Source organism: Sphaeramia orbicularis, chromosome 10 (assembly GCF_902148855.1).
Source record: "Sphaeramia orbicularis chromosome 10, fSphaOr1.1, whole genome shotgun sequence".
NCBI lineage: Eukaryota > Metazoa > Chordata > Actinopteri > Kurtiformes > Apogonidae > Sphaeramia > Sphaeramia orbicularis.
The window spans coordinates 36,331,271-36,350,679 of NC_043966.1; the positions used below are offsets into that span (position 1 = coordinate 36,331,271).

The 19,409-nt window shown below is 42.9% G+C and overlaps 1 protein-coding gene across 1 annotated transcript in view; it reads right to left on the reverse strand.

Annotated features, from left to right (window-relative positions):
- Positions 1-19,409, reverse strand: part of gpc4 (glypican 4) — a 32,828-nt gene that overhangs the window by 3,915 nt on the left and 9,504 nt on the right. Inside the window, exons 2-6 of the mRNA XM_030145791.1 lie at positions 8,348-8,506; positions 2,100-2,497; positions 1,534-1,699; positions 634-764; positions 394-540 (exon numbers count right to left, since the gene is read on the reverse strand). Of these exons, the coding sequence (XP_030001651.1) occupies positions 394-540; positions 634-764; positions 1,534-1,699; positions 2,100-2,497; positions 8,348-8,506 (1,001 nt within the window). The remainder of the gene's footprint in view (positions 1-393; positions 541-633; positions 765-1,533; positions 1,700-2,099; positions 2,498-8,347; positions 8,507-19,409) is intronic.

A 19,409-nucleotide genomic window follows, 5' to 3' on the forward strand; every position in this document is an offset into this window, starting at 1 on the left:
ATAAGGAACAAATGATTACATTTTGGTGGTGATTGGGGGGGGTGCGACTGATCTGCCTTGGCGGAGGTCTGCGCTCTCCAAGTGCTTTTCTAGTTTTAAGACTAATTTCATGTCTACCTGCTTGCTTTGTTTTGAAATTTTGAAGTCAAATTGTCTAATGTATGACCTGTCTGTTCCACACTTGAAAGCTTCACTGATGTCAGAATCAGGGAAAAAGTTTTGAAACGGACAATTTAAGTGTTTTTGTGTAGTGAATACAATTTTTAAACAAATGTTCAACTTTATAGGAGCAGCATCACTTCATGATCTAATCATTTTATCAACTTGTTAAAAAGTCCCTGTAAAAAGGAGAAGCGGTTTGTGCACATGTGGGTCATATTAGGGCTTTCCTACCAGTCGGTCTAAGCTGGTCCCAGCTGCTGTAGTGGGCCTTGCATCAGGGCTGTAGGGGCGGAAGCGGCCGGTAAAGCCGGTTTCTTTGACATTGCGCTTGGAACGGAAGGCCATGCTCGTTTTAGGTTGCCCGCAACCCTGGAAGACCTGGAAGAGGTGAAAGTATAACACATAGTGAGTGGATCTGAATGTTTTTATTCCTTTTCTGTTTATCTTTATAAAAGATTGAAAGATACTGACTTTCTGTGACACTTGCATGCTGTTCTCCTGCATGTTCATGATGGCCTCAGAAATCTTCACGTCGATGGGGTCCATGACAGACTCAAAATTAAAAGGACCCTCGAGCCTCTCTGCTAGACTGAGCATTGCATCTAAAAGCCAGAACACAGGACTATGAAATGTAAAACGGTGACAGAATTGATTCATTGCAAACATACATTTCCTCAGTCTACGCTTGAATCTGCACACAACTGCCACCAGGGGGAAGCACGGTTCCTGAACCAGTGAAACAGAGCCCTGCGAGCTTCTGCACAGTGAGGAGGTGGCAGAAACCAGACGCCCTAGCAGACAGTAGCAGTGTCAGCAGTGAGGCACCATGAGCCAGGGATAGACACATGTAATGCTATAGATGCCAGGAAACATATTTAGCCTGTCATGTAGAATAAAACTAATACACAGAGAGAAGAACAGTGGATATAGTGTATGATGTAATGAAAATGATCTGGGTCTGTGTTTACCAAACAAAGGAGCAGCATTCATCCTGTGGGCCACAACATGTACAACCCCTCCCAGTCTCTTTTACCTAAACAAGATACTAAAGAATGGCCGACATGCTTGTACATGATTTTTCACACTGTACTTCTTTGTTAAACCTCTTTTCGCAAAGCTGAGGTGCAATACACAAGAAACGGAAATAACTCATTTGAGCACCCCAGTTCCATCATGTCACACTGGTTACACACCCTCGAGGTAGACAAGGGGTGCATGTTGAGATTAGACTCAATCAAAATTTAATGATGCTTTATTTGAAATATGAGTACGACAGTGGCAAGCAGCCAAATCAAACACTCTAGATAATTATAACTATAAGAGAGGTTAAATTAAGAAGGTGGCCTTGTTCACACCGTTATGGCCACTTACCAAGGAAGTTGTTCCACTCTGTGTCCAGGTCAGCCTGGTTGGCCAAACAGCCACGCATCACATTCAGACAGTAGTTCTGGCAGGGTTTCAGAGCCACTTGGCCGGAGCAGTAGGGACAGTACAACATCTTCATGGCCGCACGCACACAGCTGGGAGAAGCACTGACCTAGAGGAGGCAGGGGGGCAGAAACACACTGTTATCATTGCATCACAGTTAGCTGCAGAAACACTCATCCAACACCACTGTAGACACATACTTCATCTCTGAAAAAGCATGACCATTAATTTTATAAGCCTTCTCCACAAAACAGTATAATCTAATCACCAATGAATCATTCAGCACAGTGGAAAAACATGTCATCCCACTAAAGTCAAAAGTGGTTTGTGTTATCAGAACCAGAAATGGAACTACAGCAAGTTTTTCCAAGACAGATATAAAGTCAGAAATCACAGAGGAGAGATGAACTGGTTTTGGAAAAAACACTTCTTAGTATCCAGTGGAAGTTTATTTAAACATATGTCACTGACTGCTGTAGCAAAGGCGATCACACAGACATCATACATACCATGGAGACTTTATTGACCACCTCTGGCATGAGGGCCAGGCCACGTACAAAGGTGCGTGCAGCGACGAAGGCCCGCGTCAGCTGGATGCGGAGCTTGCGAGGCACATCGCCGAACGGCTGCAGCTGCTCCGTGTGCCGGCTGACACACTCCATGTATGCGTCGCTGAACTCATACTGCACATTGACCAGCCTGAACATCCTCTCCAAGAGCTCAGCCCAGAAGTCTGACAGCATGGAGTCCAGATTGATGGCAGAGCTGCCAGACACATAGTAACGCGTCAGGTCCTCGAAGAAATTCTTAAACAGCTCTGCGTTCTGCACGTACATCATCCCATATGTTCGCACGAACATGTTGTGCAGTGAGAGCTCAGCATTTTTTAAGAGCTCACGGAAAAACTCTGTGGGAGAAAAGAAGGGAGGGGGTTAGTATTGATGACTAAACTGCCAAAGAGCCAGAACAAACAATCATACATTGTTAACATTTCACGATCTGTCTACAGGGAGGGATTTATTCATTGTAAGATTCTAAAGTTAAGGGAATTGAATTTGTATGATGGATAACATATTGTTTGGAACTTTATAAGAACCGCAGCAAGTGAAAGCTGATCTTATCAAACCTTAATCCAATCGCCTTTTTTATATTGCTTCTTGTCCCAAACATGAGATTCCCATTAAGTTATTACATTATACAAATTCCGAGTACAGTGTGCATGTCTTGCGCGTAAATCATGAAAATGCCACCGTTGTGGGGACTTTGGTTGTATATCCACTGGCTCAAAATTTGAATGATGGTTATTCCACTTCACCTGTGCCCATGTCCTGACATATTTAGTATCTCAACAGAAACAGCTTAAGCATAAAATCTTAGATGAAAGGCAAAGGAATGTGTTGTGGGAAAGGAAAAGAGGAGATGAGAGGGGTAAAGCAGGAGGGGGGCGAAAGGTGGAGTGGGAGCATCTCTGTCAGGCCTGAAACGAGCGAGCGGCGCTGCAGACTCGCCATTCAGTGGAGACGTCTCTCCACATCAAGCCGCTTCAAACTGACCACCATCAATAGCATTTTTCTGTTGTCACATTCCATTCGCTTTCCTTTCTCCCAGCTTCTCTTGGACTGTCCTTCAGAGGCATTTTCAATAGGATTACTGAATAATGCGACCCCTCCGCCCCCCCATACCCCTCCCCGTATATGGACCTGTACCCCCCATCCAGCCCTGCATCTCCCGCCCTCCAATGCTTTCACTTCATCAGTTCCTTCAGAGAGCTCTCTTCAGTAGAGACAGGGAACAATGACCTACTTCATCCTGAGGAATGTCCATCACCCCCCCACACACCCCCACCCCCAACACACACTCTCCCCCACCCCCAATAATCCAGGCCCCTCTCCCACGAACACCCCTCCTCGCCCCCCAACTTTCTTAATCTGAACAAAATGAGAATTCCACAGCCTCTGACAAATGTTTCACCTTCAGTCTCGCATGCATGTAAGCATACACTCAGTCTTTTCACTCTTCCCTCTCTCTCTTTTTTTTTATCCACCCTCAGTCTCCCCCCTCGTTGCCCCGTGCGCACAAAACTTCTGTCCCGTTGCAGTTTCTCTGGGTGCCCTCTGCCTGGCTTTGAAATGTAAAGTTCCCATGCTCTCACAGAGGGAGTCACTAAACGCTCCCTGCCACCAGTACTCTCACACACACACACACACACACACACACACACACACGCACACACAGAGTCCCCAAGTAGCGCTGTCACTTCCACTTCAGACTGACACACTAAAAAGAAAAAATGAGCCAGGGGAGGGGTGAGGGCGGCTTGGGGCGGGTTAAGTTGAGGGCTTTTTTAACTCCAAATCCCCACTGTGTCACCAAGGATACCGGAAACACTGCAGTCCCTCCATTTACCTCCCTGCCATCATTGCCCCCACCCTCCAACACACATGCGCGCACACACACACACACACACACACACACACACACAAAGCAAGGGAGAAGGCACCAAGTTCCACACTCCATTGCCAGAGATTAAAACAAAAGGTCCACCCCCACCCCTGGAATGTCATAGTAGCCACAAGTTTAAAGTCAGTGAAAGGAGACAGAGGAGGAGGAAGAGGCTAAAACTATTTCCTCACTAGGGTTTATTAGAACAGTGATGTCTATATGTAAAACAGATAAGCCCCATAATGAGCATGGATAAGCTTGGTGCATAAAAGGCACTAGTGGGTTAATGTAGGGCTAGGAGATACGGAAAGAAATAATGACACAAAAATGGTGTAAAAGAAGCAAGACCATGAAAAATGTAAAAGGAATAAATGACACTGACGAGGAAAAATGATTTCGAAGATGTAGCATGATGTAAACGAGGTCAAAGACATTTTTTGTGCTCAATTTGTATAATACCTTGGCTTTCACAACATTAAATCCAAATAAACCAAACAAGTACAGTCTGAGTTCACTTACAACAAGATAACAATGATGTAATAAGATGGACATTGATAGTTTTAACCTCTCACACCCGCTGTTCTGTCTGTGTTGTCATGGTAATGCTATGTGATGTTTCTAACACTATACACATGGCAAACGTCCATATAACCAGAAAACATCAGCTAAAAACTCAACAAAAAGGAGAACAGAACACAATCCAAAAAACAAGCACTTAAAATGGGCAAACATCTAAACAGTCTGAGACCAGCATACATCATGAGTAATTTCACAAAACAAAAGTCCAATGCAACAAACTTTGCACTGCTGAGTTAACACTAAGCAGGTTCAACAGAACAAGTATTATGTATCTACTGCTAAAACTCACTGTACAAGACAAAGCAGTGCAGAAATAAAGGTCGCATTATGACAAGATGCTTATGAATTTTTTCTTACCTTTGCTGTTTTCTAATCATAACTTGGTTTTATAACAATGAAGCTTCTACTATTGGCTAATCCATTGTTTTGTGTTACATTGAAATGATTCCAACTAGAAACAAATGACCCTGGGTTTAACCGTTTTAACTATTCATTACAATCACATACAGAAAATTCACAGTTATAAAGATAAATTCTTGTTTCAACATGAAAATAAGGATGATATAAATTAAATGGAATAATACAACTTTTTGCATAGTTTTTAGCTGACAGCATAAACAAAAGACCCAAGAAAAATATGCCAGTATGTATACATTTTTACATTTTGTGTTGTTGTGTCTCCCAGCTCTGAGTTGATGGTGGGGGTGGGGGGTGGGGGGGCATTACACAGGCATCTTGCATTGTCATTAAAAACAGTTTATGACACGCAGCCGTCTGCCAACAGGCCGAGAAGCTGAGCACTCCCTCAGGATTTTTCCATTAAAAAATGCGCCTGTCACTCAGCCAATGGTCTGAGAGAATCTGGGTGAAAGGTTACATGGGAGAAGAGTGTAAGCTGTAGCAAAATGTAAGGAAGAAAGATGACTGTTGACTCCGGGAGGAATCCTTCTTTTCCTTTTCCCGTCACCGATTCCACATGTTGCATGGGAGCGTCGAACTATGAGTGATGAACTGAGGCTCAATCCATCATGAGAACAGAGGAGCTCACCGTTCCCCTCCTTCTACTCCCTCCCACTTCCTCCTCCTTGGAACACAGGGTGAACCTCCCCTCTGCAACCCCCCACCCCTTACCCATGTCCCTATAAACCCTGCTCCTCCCCGTCCCGGCCCAGGCAGTAATTGCATCCTATTTGTGCCAATTAGTCTCTGCGCTTCTCCCTTTCCTTATGGGATGGGATTGTGTCCTTCCTGCTGCTGGACTTCAGCGCTACGGATGAATGTCACTTGTTATAAATGTGTATGTGTGGAGTCAAGGGGCCTTAATCCAAGTAGTTAAATCCCAGACACAGGCTTGCTCTACTGGAGGGGGTCAGTGCAACAGGACAGACAGGCAGAGGCCAGGACAAACACACAGCGAGGAGGGGAGAACTATTTCTGGCCCGGGTCTTAATTGGCCGTGACTCCTAGCTCCAGGCGCATGATGAGAGCCTGCCTAATCACATACACCACTTCCTGAGTTTGTTAGTGTGTGACTGTGTGTTGCTGCATCTGCATTCATGTATGTTTGTGCTGTGTTTGTGAGCACGCACACACACACACACACACACACTCCTCATGACGTCATTGTTCTTGCCATCTTCTTCAGTAACGTTAAAGACAGTGATGAGCACTTCCTGTGCTAGTTTCACTGAGGGGAAGTGTTTGCTTCTGGGTGTCTCGGTGTGACAACAGGAAACAATAGGACAGCAACCTGAGCCTGTCACCGTATCTGGTGAGAGAGCGGTCTAATGGCCCAGGTGGAAGAGAGCACAGCAGGCCTTTGTAAAGAGATCCCACATCTAACAGCTCAGAGACAGCAGCAACCTGCCTGCAGTGATGAGGAGGGGGCGTAAAAGGGAGGAAGGTGAATGAAATATAGGAAAGACCAACCCCAAAGCTAACAAGATACCTGTCATTTCTTATGGTTTCACTAGTATATTACTTGTACAGTACTTGGGTGATAAGGTCCTGCAACAGTGATGACAAGGTTGTCTGAAATGAAATCTTATAAATCTAGTGGTATCATTAAACAGTGGTCAGCTTTCTGTTTCTTGTAGTGTTGAGACTGAACACAGCGGACGTGAAACTTAAAAACAAGAAGAAGAAAAAAAAAAAATCACTGCCATGAAATCATATTTTTAGTTATGTAAATAGCATCGGAGGAAATGATCTTCGTAATTATGTTTCCTGTATCAGTTCCTCAAAACCAGACAGCAGGGCTTTTAAAGCTGTAGTTTCATCTCTTTTGCTTTGATGTCAAACAGTGAGGCAGGAAGACATCCATCACACACTTGCACATTATAAACACTAAACTAAAGCATCAATGGACCAAAAAAAGAATTCATATAAATTAGACTTCATGCTAAATGATTTGACTTTATGGTAACTTTTGTTTTAAACAATGTAGAGAAGCAACTATCTGCAACAAGGCAGCCAATCTTTTAAGAATACAATTCACATGACTTTTCTTGATTTTTTTATGACTTTTCAGTGATATTTAATTAACTGTTTTGAGGGTTTTGGACTGTTTGACTGCAAGACATCATACACACTGGGAACTTGGGAAAGTAATTTTTCATAATGTCCTGACAGGTTATAGAAAATGGAAATGATCTTTAGACTAATGAAACTGCTTGTTTGTTTTAGGGCTACAAGTATGTCTGAGAAACCACCACGAGACAAGAAAATAAGAAGCAAATACATTAGAAGCAGGGAGAGGACAGCATAGCACCGAGGGCAGAAACAAGACCATACACCATAAAGGATCAGAGTGAAACAGATCCAGCCAGACTGGAGGAAAACATGGAAACAGGGAGAGGGGGTCCAAGGTGGAAACAGAGGGCTGAGTGAGGCATGAGGTTGGGACAAAGGGCAGAAAGAGAGGAAAAAAGAGGGGCGGGACGGTTCAAGCAGCCACTACATTCCGACACGTCACATTCCTGTTCACATCTGGCTGCAATACACACGCTCCCTATTACTGACTATCCCTCACTGCCGTTCACAGACACATAAGATCTGGAGGTCTCTGACCTCCATGCACAACAGTGTTCATGTGTACGCAGAGGTACATAAAAACATGTACAACACATCTGGGCTCCACAGGAAAAATCCAAACATACTTGGAAAATCGGAAATGTGATTTTCTATGGCAGTGAGTACAGTCTTGGGCCTCCCTTCCAGTCTTATCTAGCTTCTCTCCAGCCGAGCTGCACTGGTGCTACGGTTGGGTGGATGAGGGTATTAAAAGCTGCTACGCTTCCTCGGTGACTCAGCACTGCTGCATGTTCCCATGCACTCAGCACCCTCAGCAAGGGAAACCCGATCCCAATATTTACAGGCGTACACACATGTGCTCACACACAGAGGAACAAGAAGTACAGAGACGACTGAATCTGAAAATGTGTGTGGTCCGTCTGGAAGCGCGCGTGTCTCTCTGGAGAGGAGGAAAGTGGGTAGTGGGGGACCGAGCAGCAAGGGAGCGATGAGGCAGGAAGCTGAGACGCTGAGAGACAGGTGTATGGGCCAACAGACACAGACTGAGTGTCTCCGCTCCAGGCAGTGCACTGGCAGGTGGGGGCGTCTGTCAAGAATCATGCAACACAAGTGCTTGATCTATTGGGGGGGGGCTCTGTAGTATGTAGCACAATGTGGCTGCTGAGCATGTGTGTGTATTTGTTATGGAAGTGTGTTTGCTTACTGTCAAAGTGGTCGTGTCTCTGTCTAAAGGTGGATTGTAGGTTGGTGCTAAGCCTGGAGACAGGAGCTTTGATCTCTGAGTGGCTCTGCTGGCTCAGCTTCTCCTCCATCTCCACTGTGCAGCAGGAGAAACCCTGCGGACACACTTTCAGGGGGGCTCCTGGAAGAGATGAGTAAAAAACAGCAAACTGTCAGCACAAAGCACACTGCAAAACACTCAGCTAATACAGTCAGGTTTTCCTCACACATTCACATGACAATTTTAATTTGTACTGGAAATCAGAGAAGTTTTATGAATCTAAATAAAAAGGTGCAAATAATATTAACAAAAAATAAAAATCCTATGTTTGCTTGTAAGTAAATTTATTCCAAAATTCCTAATTTGAACATTTTTAACCAAGCACCAAATGCAATCATCCCAAGTCAGATCTCATTAAACTTGCACTTAGACATATTCAGTTACACTTAAATTAACAGAAACAATTTAAATATATTACTTGTAGAAGTAGAGGTCATGTTATCCCTCATAATACATTGCAACACATTCTGATCAGGTTCCAGAGTTTGCATTTATGTTTACTGGCTCCACAACTTTGCTTTGCTCAGTAAGGGTTAAGGTGGTACAACTTTAGAGAAGCATTGTTAATTTTGTCAACCAAACCTTTTTTAACCTATCAAAATGGTATTGAAGACACTTAGACTTTAGACTTTTAAGACATTTGAGGGACCAAAAGAAACCCTGTCATCAGAAGGCCTGTCAGAGTCCACATGTGCTGTGAATTTTAACTTTTTATATTAAGTAGAACCTTTCAACTGCTTAGACTGTCTTTAGCACTGCATAGAAGAATGACACCCTTTTAGTCATTCACACAAGGCCGGTCCACTGTTGTGATTGAGCCATCTCAAAACATAACAGACCATGGAGCAGTGTTTTGGTGTCTCTCTTTTTTTTTTACTCATAGATCGATTTCTCTTGTTGTATTATTTGTAGTTATCTTGGTACAAACACCTGAAGCGAGACACTAGTACAGCCCTCTGTGTTGTTTCATCATAGGGTTGTTGTAGGTCTGAATGAAAGTAACAACTTCACCCCCTCACCAAATTAACAGCACCTTGGGTGTGAAAACCCCCTTAACTGCACTTAAGTGGATTAATTGCGACACTCAGCTTGGAGCAGTCTTCAGCCAGCCATGCTCTTATCCTGGTGCTCCCCCTGTCCAGATTGATAGCCCAATCCTGTAACTTTTTCTAGAACAGCTTTTCAAGAGCAGAGGTTTAGCTCTTCAGCCACTTCGCAGGTAAGAGGTCTGACTCCCACTAGGTGCAGGTTGGGTCACTGTGCAATATGAGTACAGAACCCAAAATTAACATACTCCTCAAGGAGGATGAAGTACAGCAAAGGCCAGTCTCCTGCTGTGGTGCGAATGGGGGAGGCCCCTTTGAAAATGCATATGTATGATGTTTAAGAGACCTCAGCCATCCGATAGTCATGGTGTTTCATTTCTGTGCTGGTTTTACACTCTTGTTTACTCCTTACCCTGCAAACAAACACCTGAAAAACAGCTGAAAGCCACTTATACAGCTCCTGACACAAGTGCAGATCACAAGGTCTGCAACAGAGACACTTTAGTGCTGTTTCGCCATTTCAATCTAGTTGGAGAAACTTTCCAAAAAGTTTGGGGTTTTAAAGCACTTGATTCACATTAGTGTGACATGACCATGGACTGAACCAATAACCTCAACACAACATATCCTGAATTTTTATTTTTCAACTCTCTAATCAGAGCCATAATTCAGAACTTAAAGCAACACCAGTAGTGAGTTTAACAGCCAATTAAAAGGAGATATCAGGGGGAGGACCAATGCAAAGTTGCAGCTGCAATAATGTTTTGTTTTAAGCCTGGCTGTTGGAATCTGGGAGAACACAGGGATCCTTTCAGTGCATCCAGGCACCAACGGCCTGTTTAGCTTTCCCCACCAGCTCGTGCTCACTGACTCGAGCCCCTGTGTGCCTCTGCTGCTTTCAAATTACAGCTTTGACATTACCTGTATGCTTTGAGGCTCATTGAAAATCCCATGAATTTTAACTCTGACAGCCTTCACTTCTCACACATTTCACACGTACTATGCAGCGAAATTTGCTTATTTTTTAGACATGAAGCATGAAAATGCCCCTGTATAATTCAATTTAATGCTGAAGGAATGTCAAAATGATGAAGTAAAAGGCCTAAAAGGGTAACTCTTTAATGGTAAGCTTTCATTTCCTGTCTTAAACACTTCTTTATCAGTAGAAAAAAGCTTCTCTGCTGTACTTGAGGCTGTCAAAGCTTCTCTGCTTCCATCACAGGGCTGTGGGATTTTCTCTGTTACCATTACTTCTGGTCACTGCTGTTTATGTGTCGTCATAGCAACTGAGCCATGTGGATTGTATTTTTCTGTAACAGCGCGAGAATGTTTTCATTCTTTTTGTGCATGTAATAACAACGCCCATCAATTTCCATTACAAAGCTAGACCTAACTAGAATGGCTGAACATATTTTTGTTATCTCATTTGTAAATTTGGGCTAAAGATTTTTCTGCATTAGGTTTTCCCGGCACAAAGATATACATCAGACTTCCCAGTATGCCAGGCATGGCAGCTAAAATGTAAAAAAAAAAAAAAAGAAAAGAAAAAGTAACTACAGCGTCAGAAGTGACTAGTAGTAATACAGTCATCTAAACATGGCACCAGGGGGAGGGATGCACCATGGCGCCATAAACTGGACCCCTCTGTCTGGGATCAAGTCCAAATAAGCCTCAAGTCACTCCTTCTCCCCGAGTACTCTACCCAAACTCATCTCTCTCCCTCTAACCCTCGCCCAGCCCACCGAGCCGCTGCTTTACACATATGCACACACACAGGCAGCCTTGCGCATACCCAGGCACAGTTGGCAGCCCCTACCTAAACATATTCACACATCACATCACTGCTCAACACATGGCTCTTTGTACCAGAATGATTGGAGGTACAGGGAGCAGCACACACACAGAGACTGAACTTTTAGGTGAAACAGCCATCTAGTCTCTCCTCAGGCTGGGGCCCCTGCTTGCCCACAGCACAGGCGTACAATCAAAAGGGCTATATCCACGTGGAAAATAGCCCTAGTTACCAAAGTACACAAATAAAAGTGAGATGGTCAATATTTCACAGGAATGTCTGTACAAATGTCACATTGTTAGCTCAAAGGATTAAGCCTGTGAAAACCTGAAGATTCTTAGCTAATGCGCACTTTGTGAAAACATCTTGGCAGCCAATTTCTCAAAGCACTGGGAGAAAATGCCGAGTTGGAACGCAGGGGTCTGAAGAGCTAACAAGGGGGAGATCCTGTAAAAATTAACAACGCATGTGCTTAAGCCTTGACGTTTCACAATAAGCCGTGTCAGACGAAAGCATCAGTTGTTTCTTTGCTATCACTGGCATCAATGGTCTCTGTGTGACGGGGGAACTGGCTCTCAGGACGTCCTTTTAGGGGCCTCTCACTGTGCGAGCTTCCCAAGTACTTTAAGATGTAATAAGACACAGAGGCAGAACATTGTTCAAGTGTCACTCAGTGCAGGAAAAGTGCCATTTATGGCGGTCCCAACAAGAGAACAGCATCTTGTAAACAAACATGTGACTGTGTGTCATGGTATTTATCAGCACTCCACTGCTTCTCTGCCTTTCCTTTGTGGGGAGACCACCATCCCCTTTAAATGGCTCATAAAATAAGTCACTTCCCTTTGACATTGTCCTGCCTCTCAAACTCTGTTCTCAGAGGAAGGATGGTGGGGGAGGTAAAAACGCCTCGCAGACAAAAACCAGATTAGACACCTCACCGCCCCCTCTGCCTGCCATCATGTGCCCCTGAACCAGACGGACCTCAGGGTGCACCCCTCTCCGCCTCGACTACCACCGCCCTGCAGGCTTAACCAGCGAGGTCAAGGGTTAACAGCCACTCCTCTGAGAGAGGTCCTGTCCTCTGACCCCCCCGTCCGCCACCCTGCACATCCACCACACAGTAACTTGCCCCCCTCAAGTCCCAATCACTCCACTAATAACACCACGACCGCATACAGAAAAAAAACCCAAAACACATATACAAACAGGCAATTAAGAGCTGTAAGACGCACACATATGCAAAAAAATATAAATAGGAAACCTTAACATTCACAGACACCAATCTAAAGTCAGAAAAGTCCTTCAAGGATTATTTCTGTACCCTCCTGAGTTAAGAGACCCGTGAAGGAGGCCATGGGGTAATGCATGTCACGAACCGTGCTCCGACGTCTGTCACTAATTGGAGCCTGGTGGTCTGTGTCTAAACCAAAACTCCAAACTTTCACACGGCCATCAACATTTGTGAATAATTAAATGATAAACTGTATGCTGCTTGTAGTTTATGCACATACTAATTCAACCCCACCGGAATGCAGGTAATTTGAGACGCTGGATGTGTGGAGTAAGTCCGGAGATATACTCGCTTTTTAACCACGCGTTTGTCAGCTGCGTCGTTAACGTAATTGCTCACATACTTGCCTGTGTGTTGTGTGTGTTTCTGGGGGATTCCACTAGAGGGCACCCACACTGGCGAACTCAGATTGTGTAAAACTGCCAGAAAAGTATGATTTTTTGTTTAAACCAATAAACACGGTGGATCTAAAGGATGTTTCTAACCTGTTATTAATGTGATGACAACAGAAAAAAGACTAATACCAGCAGTGTCATTACAGATGTAACACCGCCCGCTGTTCTCTGTTTTTAATTAATCTTTTTGGTATTTCTAATATGTTCATTGTATGTTTCAAATGTTTTGTGTTTTGTCTCAGCTACACTGTAAATGAGGTTGCTTCCTCAATATATCTCCGAGTTTAAATAAAGGTTATGATGAACACCTCTGAATTAAACATAATGTGTCACTCTCCTTCCCCTGATGCAGGAATTTGATGATGGGAAACACCACCAGACTTTTCAGAACTCTGCCAGGATGTCACTTATTACACAGCAAAACAAACAGGGTGGAGTCAGTGAGTTGAGCAGAGCAGCTTACTGCCACTCACAACTTGAATAACAAAATAATCATCTGTGTACACATAGCGTTACTTTCCCAACATATGCAGAACTGATGCTACAAACAGACACAAGGCAGCTATTATGCAAACGTGCAGTTAGGAACAAGCAGAGGTCGACCAATAGTGAACTTTTCCAAGTACTGATATTATAATCAAAGAAAAAAGGTAATGGCAGACTCGCTGATATAATTGAGCTCAGAGAAAAATATTTGACACTGTTGAAAACTGCACATCAACAAATAATGGATCAATAAAACTGAAACTGAACATCAAACCAACTGAATACATCCCTGGAAATCCAAGGTGTGATTTTTAGTTTCTGAGCCATTATTGTCTTTTAAAATCCCAGTTTGGCTCAAACTGACAGTTTGTAAAATACCCTTTCTGTTTCTCTAAAAGAGAATATAGCCTATACAATTCTACAACAATTTCACATTCAACTTTTAGAAATGTCTCATTTTATTCAGTTATAAAACATGTATGGGTAAAAAGCCCTCACCACACACAGAACTGCAGAGTGTTCAATAATACTTATGAATACAAAGGCTGGCTGTTAATTGACGTATCACGCTCCCTGCTGTAACATGTAAAGCAGAGTCAGTCTGCTGAGTCTCACTCACACAGACTGTTGTAAATTTGCACGCCCTGCAGCCATAACATTCTCCTCTTGCTCCTCACCTCGGTGCAGGGTGTAATTATCCTAGAGGGGAGTGGGGTGGGGGTGGGGGGCTGCTGCTGCCATTTGTTGGGTTCTGCTCCACATCCTGTCATGCACCATCACATGAGCTGAACCTGTGGTCTATTTAGCAGCATGCAGTTATTGCTTTTAAAAAAAGCTTCTCTTATTGGTGTGATGTCAGTGACAAGTGTAGTGAATTCAACAATCAAACAAGCAAAGAGAGGAAAAGAATCGAAGCCAAATTAAAAGACGAGACAAAAAGCAACAAACAGCCACAAATTTCATTACCAAAATCATGGCAATTGCTTCTTCTAAGTTGTCCTCCTGTTACAGCATGTCGTCAAGCCATCCCTTTCATTTCTCCTCTTTTCTTTCATCTATAATGACCTTACAGTTGTGGTCTGTATCTGGAATGTTAAAAAATGAATTCCTTTACATACTGCTCAAAAATGCCACTCATATGCTTCTGAAAAACTTTCCAAATTAGTTCCTTGATCAGTTATTTAAAGTTTCAAATAATCCTGATAAATAAAATCACTCATTTGAAAGCAACAGACTTAAATTTTTTTACTTTTATCAGCTTGGGGTAATAACTCTGGAAAAGCATTATTTTGTTGGAGTGCTCAATGTGCCATTTGGAAATTAATCCCTCGTATCCATTCATCATGATGAAATTAATGCTTTCACTGCTCTTTTACTGTGCAGGATTCAGTGGGGGACTCTCCCATATGAGATCAGCAAAAGCCATGGAGAGCACAGAGTATTTCAACCATGAGTGTCCCATTTTCAGTGGAAAGTTGGGGAAAAAGTCATTGGTAACGCTGATATTTGCCTTCACACGACAAAACAATCCTTTTACTAAGCAAGCTGACTAAGAGCTCAGTCTTATTTACAACCTGGAGGTGTGGCTGCAGGGTGAGAGAAGTTACAAACATCCACACATTCGCGAGGTCGGGCTGCTGCTCAATACGACCGCAGACTTGCTCAAGGGCATCATGCCAGAAGGGAAGGGAAAGTGCATCTTGTTCACTTTCCACATCCAGATTTTCCTACGTCTCCTCTTGGGAGTTAGTCATATCAGAAAGGAAACCATCCTATTGCAATACTTCAGCTAAAAACACCAAAAAACAATGCTCTGGAAACACAAAACAACATATAAATTTCCTGCAGTATGCAAAGTTTTACTAATAGAAAGGATTTTACTTCAGCATGAATAATGTGCAGAGGGTTCCTACTAAATGTCAGTGTATTTTGTAGTGTATACCAAAGAACCTTGACAAAACCTGTAGATATTGTGTAGCTATACAGAGAAAACTGGGAAAATGTACAGAGAGAGATAAATCCTGAACTGAATAAGTTTTAAAATAACATCAAACTCAGGCCAAGATAAACAGAGCACACATCCATGTATTACATTTATCCTACACATTAATATCCTGCGTTCGTGGGTGTACTAAAGTAAAGGCATGATCACCGCAAAGGCCGAAAATGTTCAGCAACATTACGCTGTAAGCGGAAACCACTATTAGAGGCTGGCCTGTTCATATGGAGATAATCAGGGCAGGGCAAAATACTTCCACCTACTCTGTTTCTACACTTCAGCCTCTTACAAAAATAGAGTAATGACAAGTTTATAGCAGTTCTGGCCAAACCAATAATGCTTTTCAGCTCTCAGTTTATAAGAAAAGGTCTAAAAGAGAGTGAATGTGCTGGCAGACAGTTTCTGAAAGTGACTGAAGTGTTTTAACAAAATGGTGGGTAGCAATGCCAAGCCGAGCGCTTCGCTCTGCTGTGAAGTGTTTCATTTGACTGCTGCTTAACGTCTCCAAGCATAACTGGATGGAGAAGCTGAAGAGCGGAGCAGACAGCATGTTTGGAAGTTCTATAACACTGTTTCATTTACACTTTTCATGAAGGATACTGAGGAAATAAAAGGTAAAGGACGATACCTTTCAGAGTCTCAGTTTATGCAAGGCTTTAGGCTAGATTAAAAGCTCCTATAATCAGATAAATACCTGAGTGAATACTAACAAGCAGAATACTGCAGCAAACCACAAAGGACATGACAGTTTTCCCTGCAAGGCTCCAGCTGCCTCGTAACTAACCAATGGGCTGTAAAGGCTGTAACTTTAAAGACGGTAATGGCTTTTAACACTTGAAAAAAAGCAGTAAAATGTTTTGTTTAAATTGGGAACCTAAACATCAGGATGTTTATCTGAAGGTGCCCATTTAACTCTGGTTTAGGGCTGCTGAATAGCTGTATTTGAGTGTATTTTATCAAGTGTAGATTTTGGCTATGTATCCATTTCATGCTATGTTAATAAATTACTGTCTCCTTAAGACGAAAGTGTGTGCAATATTATAGATTTTTTAAAATGGTCTGAATACAAACATAAGTACTGGTGAAAAGAGGAGACAGCAGTTAAAGCTACCACAAAGCATATCAATAATAGGAATATAGCTGTATATAGTTTCCCCAAACATCAGAACTCAATTCACTTGTAATGTTTGGTTTTTTTTTTTCTTTTAAACTGTTCATTATCATTTTGCCATTCAGCAAGTAGTCAGCTGATCAGAAGGCAGCCAGCTCTCACATGATGACACACCAGAAAAGTTAGAGTTTAGTGCAAAATAACAGTTCAGTAACATCTATAAAACCAGGATCTACTGCAGGGAGGAAGGCGTTCAGCAGCGGTGAGCCTGGGAAACACCAGCACGGACTGTGACATGAAAGATTTATTCCACTTAGAACAATGCTCACCATCCATTTATGAGGCAGGAAGTTTTTGGTTTAGTGGACTACTCTCTGGAGTGAATATTTTCAGCTACACAGCCAGCCAGGCTTTGGATAATGTCTGCGTAAAATCATGTTTCCTTAAATAAGTCGGGAATTAAAATCTCTTCCACCATACAGCTGTCAAAACACCAAACTGCCAAAATTTCCTTGTCACATGGCATGACTGTGATGAGAAAGAAAGGCATGCGTGTATTGCTGCTGCTGCACAGCACGAGGCTGAGCAAAGCGCATTTCAACCTCCATGTCTCATCAACTCCCTTCTTGCACAGAGGCGCTTTCCTGCCTCACCACAAACTCCCAACAGAGATGATTCCTCATTCACAATGAAAATTTGTCACATTAAAATGTTCCTCTTTGGTCAAATCCACCACTGTTGTTTGCATAATGTGACTTATTTTCTAAAAGGCATACGATAGTGCGAACAAAGCTCACGCTGGGATTCATAAATCTGCGCCCTCTGTCACCAGAGTCCACTTCTGATTACCAAACCAGTCGGGGCCTCTGGCCAATTAAAACTCTCCATTTGTGAACATTCCAGAATGCTGTCATCCATGAACATTTACCCAGAAGCCCCTGGGGAGATTCCACAACATTGCCCTGGCCTCTCGCTCTGTCTGTCTGTTTCCCTCTCCCTTCCCCGGCCCTGCATCTCCGGCTTTGTCTCCCTACACAAAAGCTCCCTGCCTACACCACTTCCCAGGTCACTGCTTTGTCAGTGGTTCCACTCGCTCCTGCATTCCCCAAGTACATTTACCGAGTCAGAAACCAAATGCCAGCCCCTGGACTGAGCCTGTTCTCAGGGCTCTCCACCTGTTGCACACTTTAAACAAAAAAAGGTTCTGTAGTCAAAAAAGGACTGTTTTACTCTCTGACTTTAGCATCAAAACGTTAATATAGTTTCTGATTTCAGATCCCATGACGTCTGTTAGTAAGAGGACATCATTCAACTACAGTGGACAAATTTTCCATAAAACATTAAAATTCCAAAGTAACAATGGCAAACCATTAACTATATAAAAACTGCATGTGAGATTGTGGTTTGAAGATACAAATAGAAAGAAACTGCTTACTGCTTTACATAATCACTGATCTGTGGCAGTGCGTGTCACAGATATCGCTTTTTTTTTTTTTTTTTAAACAAGAAACATGTACCCTCAGGGGAAAAAAAAGCATCTTGTTGGGACCTTTCTGGGCTAAAACTAAACTAAACTACAGTATAAGTGAGCACTAAGGTGGAAAATAGGGGACATCAGACTAGAGAAACAGACCGAAAAGGGAGGATTAAAGGTCATTAGACAAGCTGATATGCTATTCTGGTGATTAGTCATGAAAAGGTCATGCACCACATTGGCCATTAGACAAAAAAGTTTCATTTGGTTTGCAAAAAGTAAAGCCTATAATGGCAAATATTTGGCCCAAAATGAAGCACTGTGGTCTGCCAGGGGTCAGGAAATAAACAACAAGCGCAGCAAAGACATTGGATCATAAAAGGTCAAACTCTTGACACTTTTGTAAGTTCTGTCAGAGCTCGATGCCATGATTCATGTTTGCGCAAACGTGGGGAATTTATAGTTCAAACACAGCTGTTGGTTTGGGGGTGAGATTAGATTTAATGCGCCACGTTCCACATAAAATGAATGCAACTTGTTTAACTTCCTCCTTGTAAATACAACATCCACTGGAGATTGTCCTGACATCCAAGCGCGTGCATTCAGACATATGGTTTTAACATAAATGCCTCTGTCAGGACTGTATGAATTTCATGCATTAAGGAAAAACACCACAAAGCTCTGAACTAGGGAAACAGCGAATCTTTTCTTCCTGCTGTGTCTCCACTTAAGCTTCACTCTTCTCAGCAACTGCACTAGCTATCAGAAGGAGGTGGATACAATGATTTACGTTAACAACCAGTCTAATCTTTCACCTTCTCCACATCTTTCTTTCAGGTTATGTGGCCTTTGATGAGCCGCAGAGCTGCAGTGTTGTTTTACTACAGATTCCACCTTGACGTTTTAGCTGTATGCATGTGTGTGTATGTGTGCTGTGTTCAAGATTTGCAGAGACAAGCAGAGGTTTTGCAGACAAACGGAGAGGACAAGTTACAGCACAGTGTGATTATCACAAGGGAAAAGGAGCGAAGGAGAAGAAAAAATATGAGGCACAAAAGATCTTCCTGGCTTGTCCCTCCGCACCAGCCCTCTGTCTTTCCACTGACTCACGGCACACAAATGAAAACAGACTTTAAAGGAGAAGATTGAAAAACCCTCTTTACTTAAGGCCAAGTGCTTTACCATGGGACCCTACGCAAACACTGTTGTGCTGTCAGAGAAATGGGCTGCTGTTGAGATTACAAATAAGTCCTCTTTAAGGTGTGCTTCACTTACTGCTTGAGAGCCATGCACTAGACTATCTAAGGAGGCTTTATACTTAAAAACAGCCTTTTGGACTGGTCTTATGCCTCTGCGTGTGCAAGTTGTACATAACAAATCGCAAAGCCTC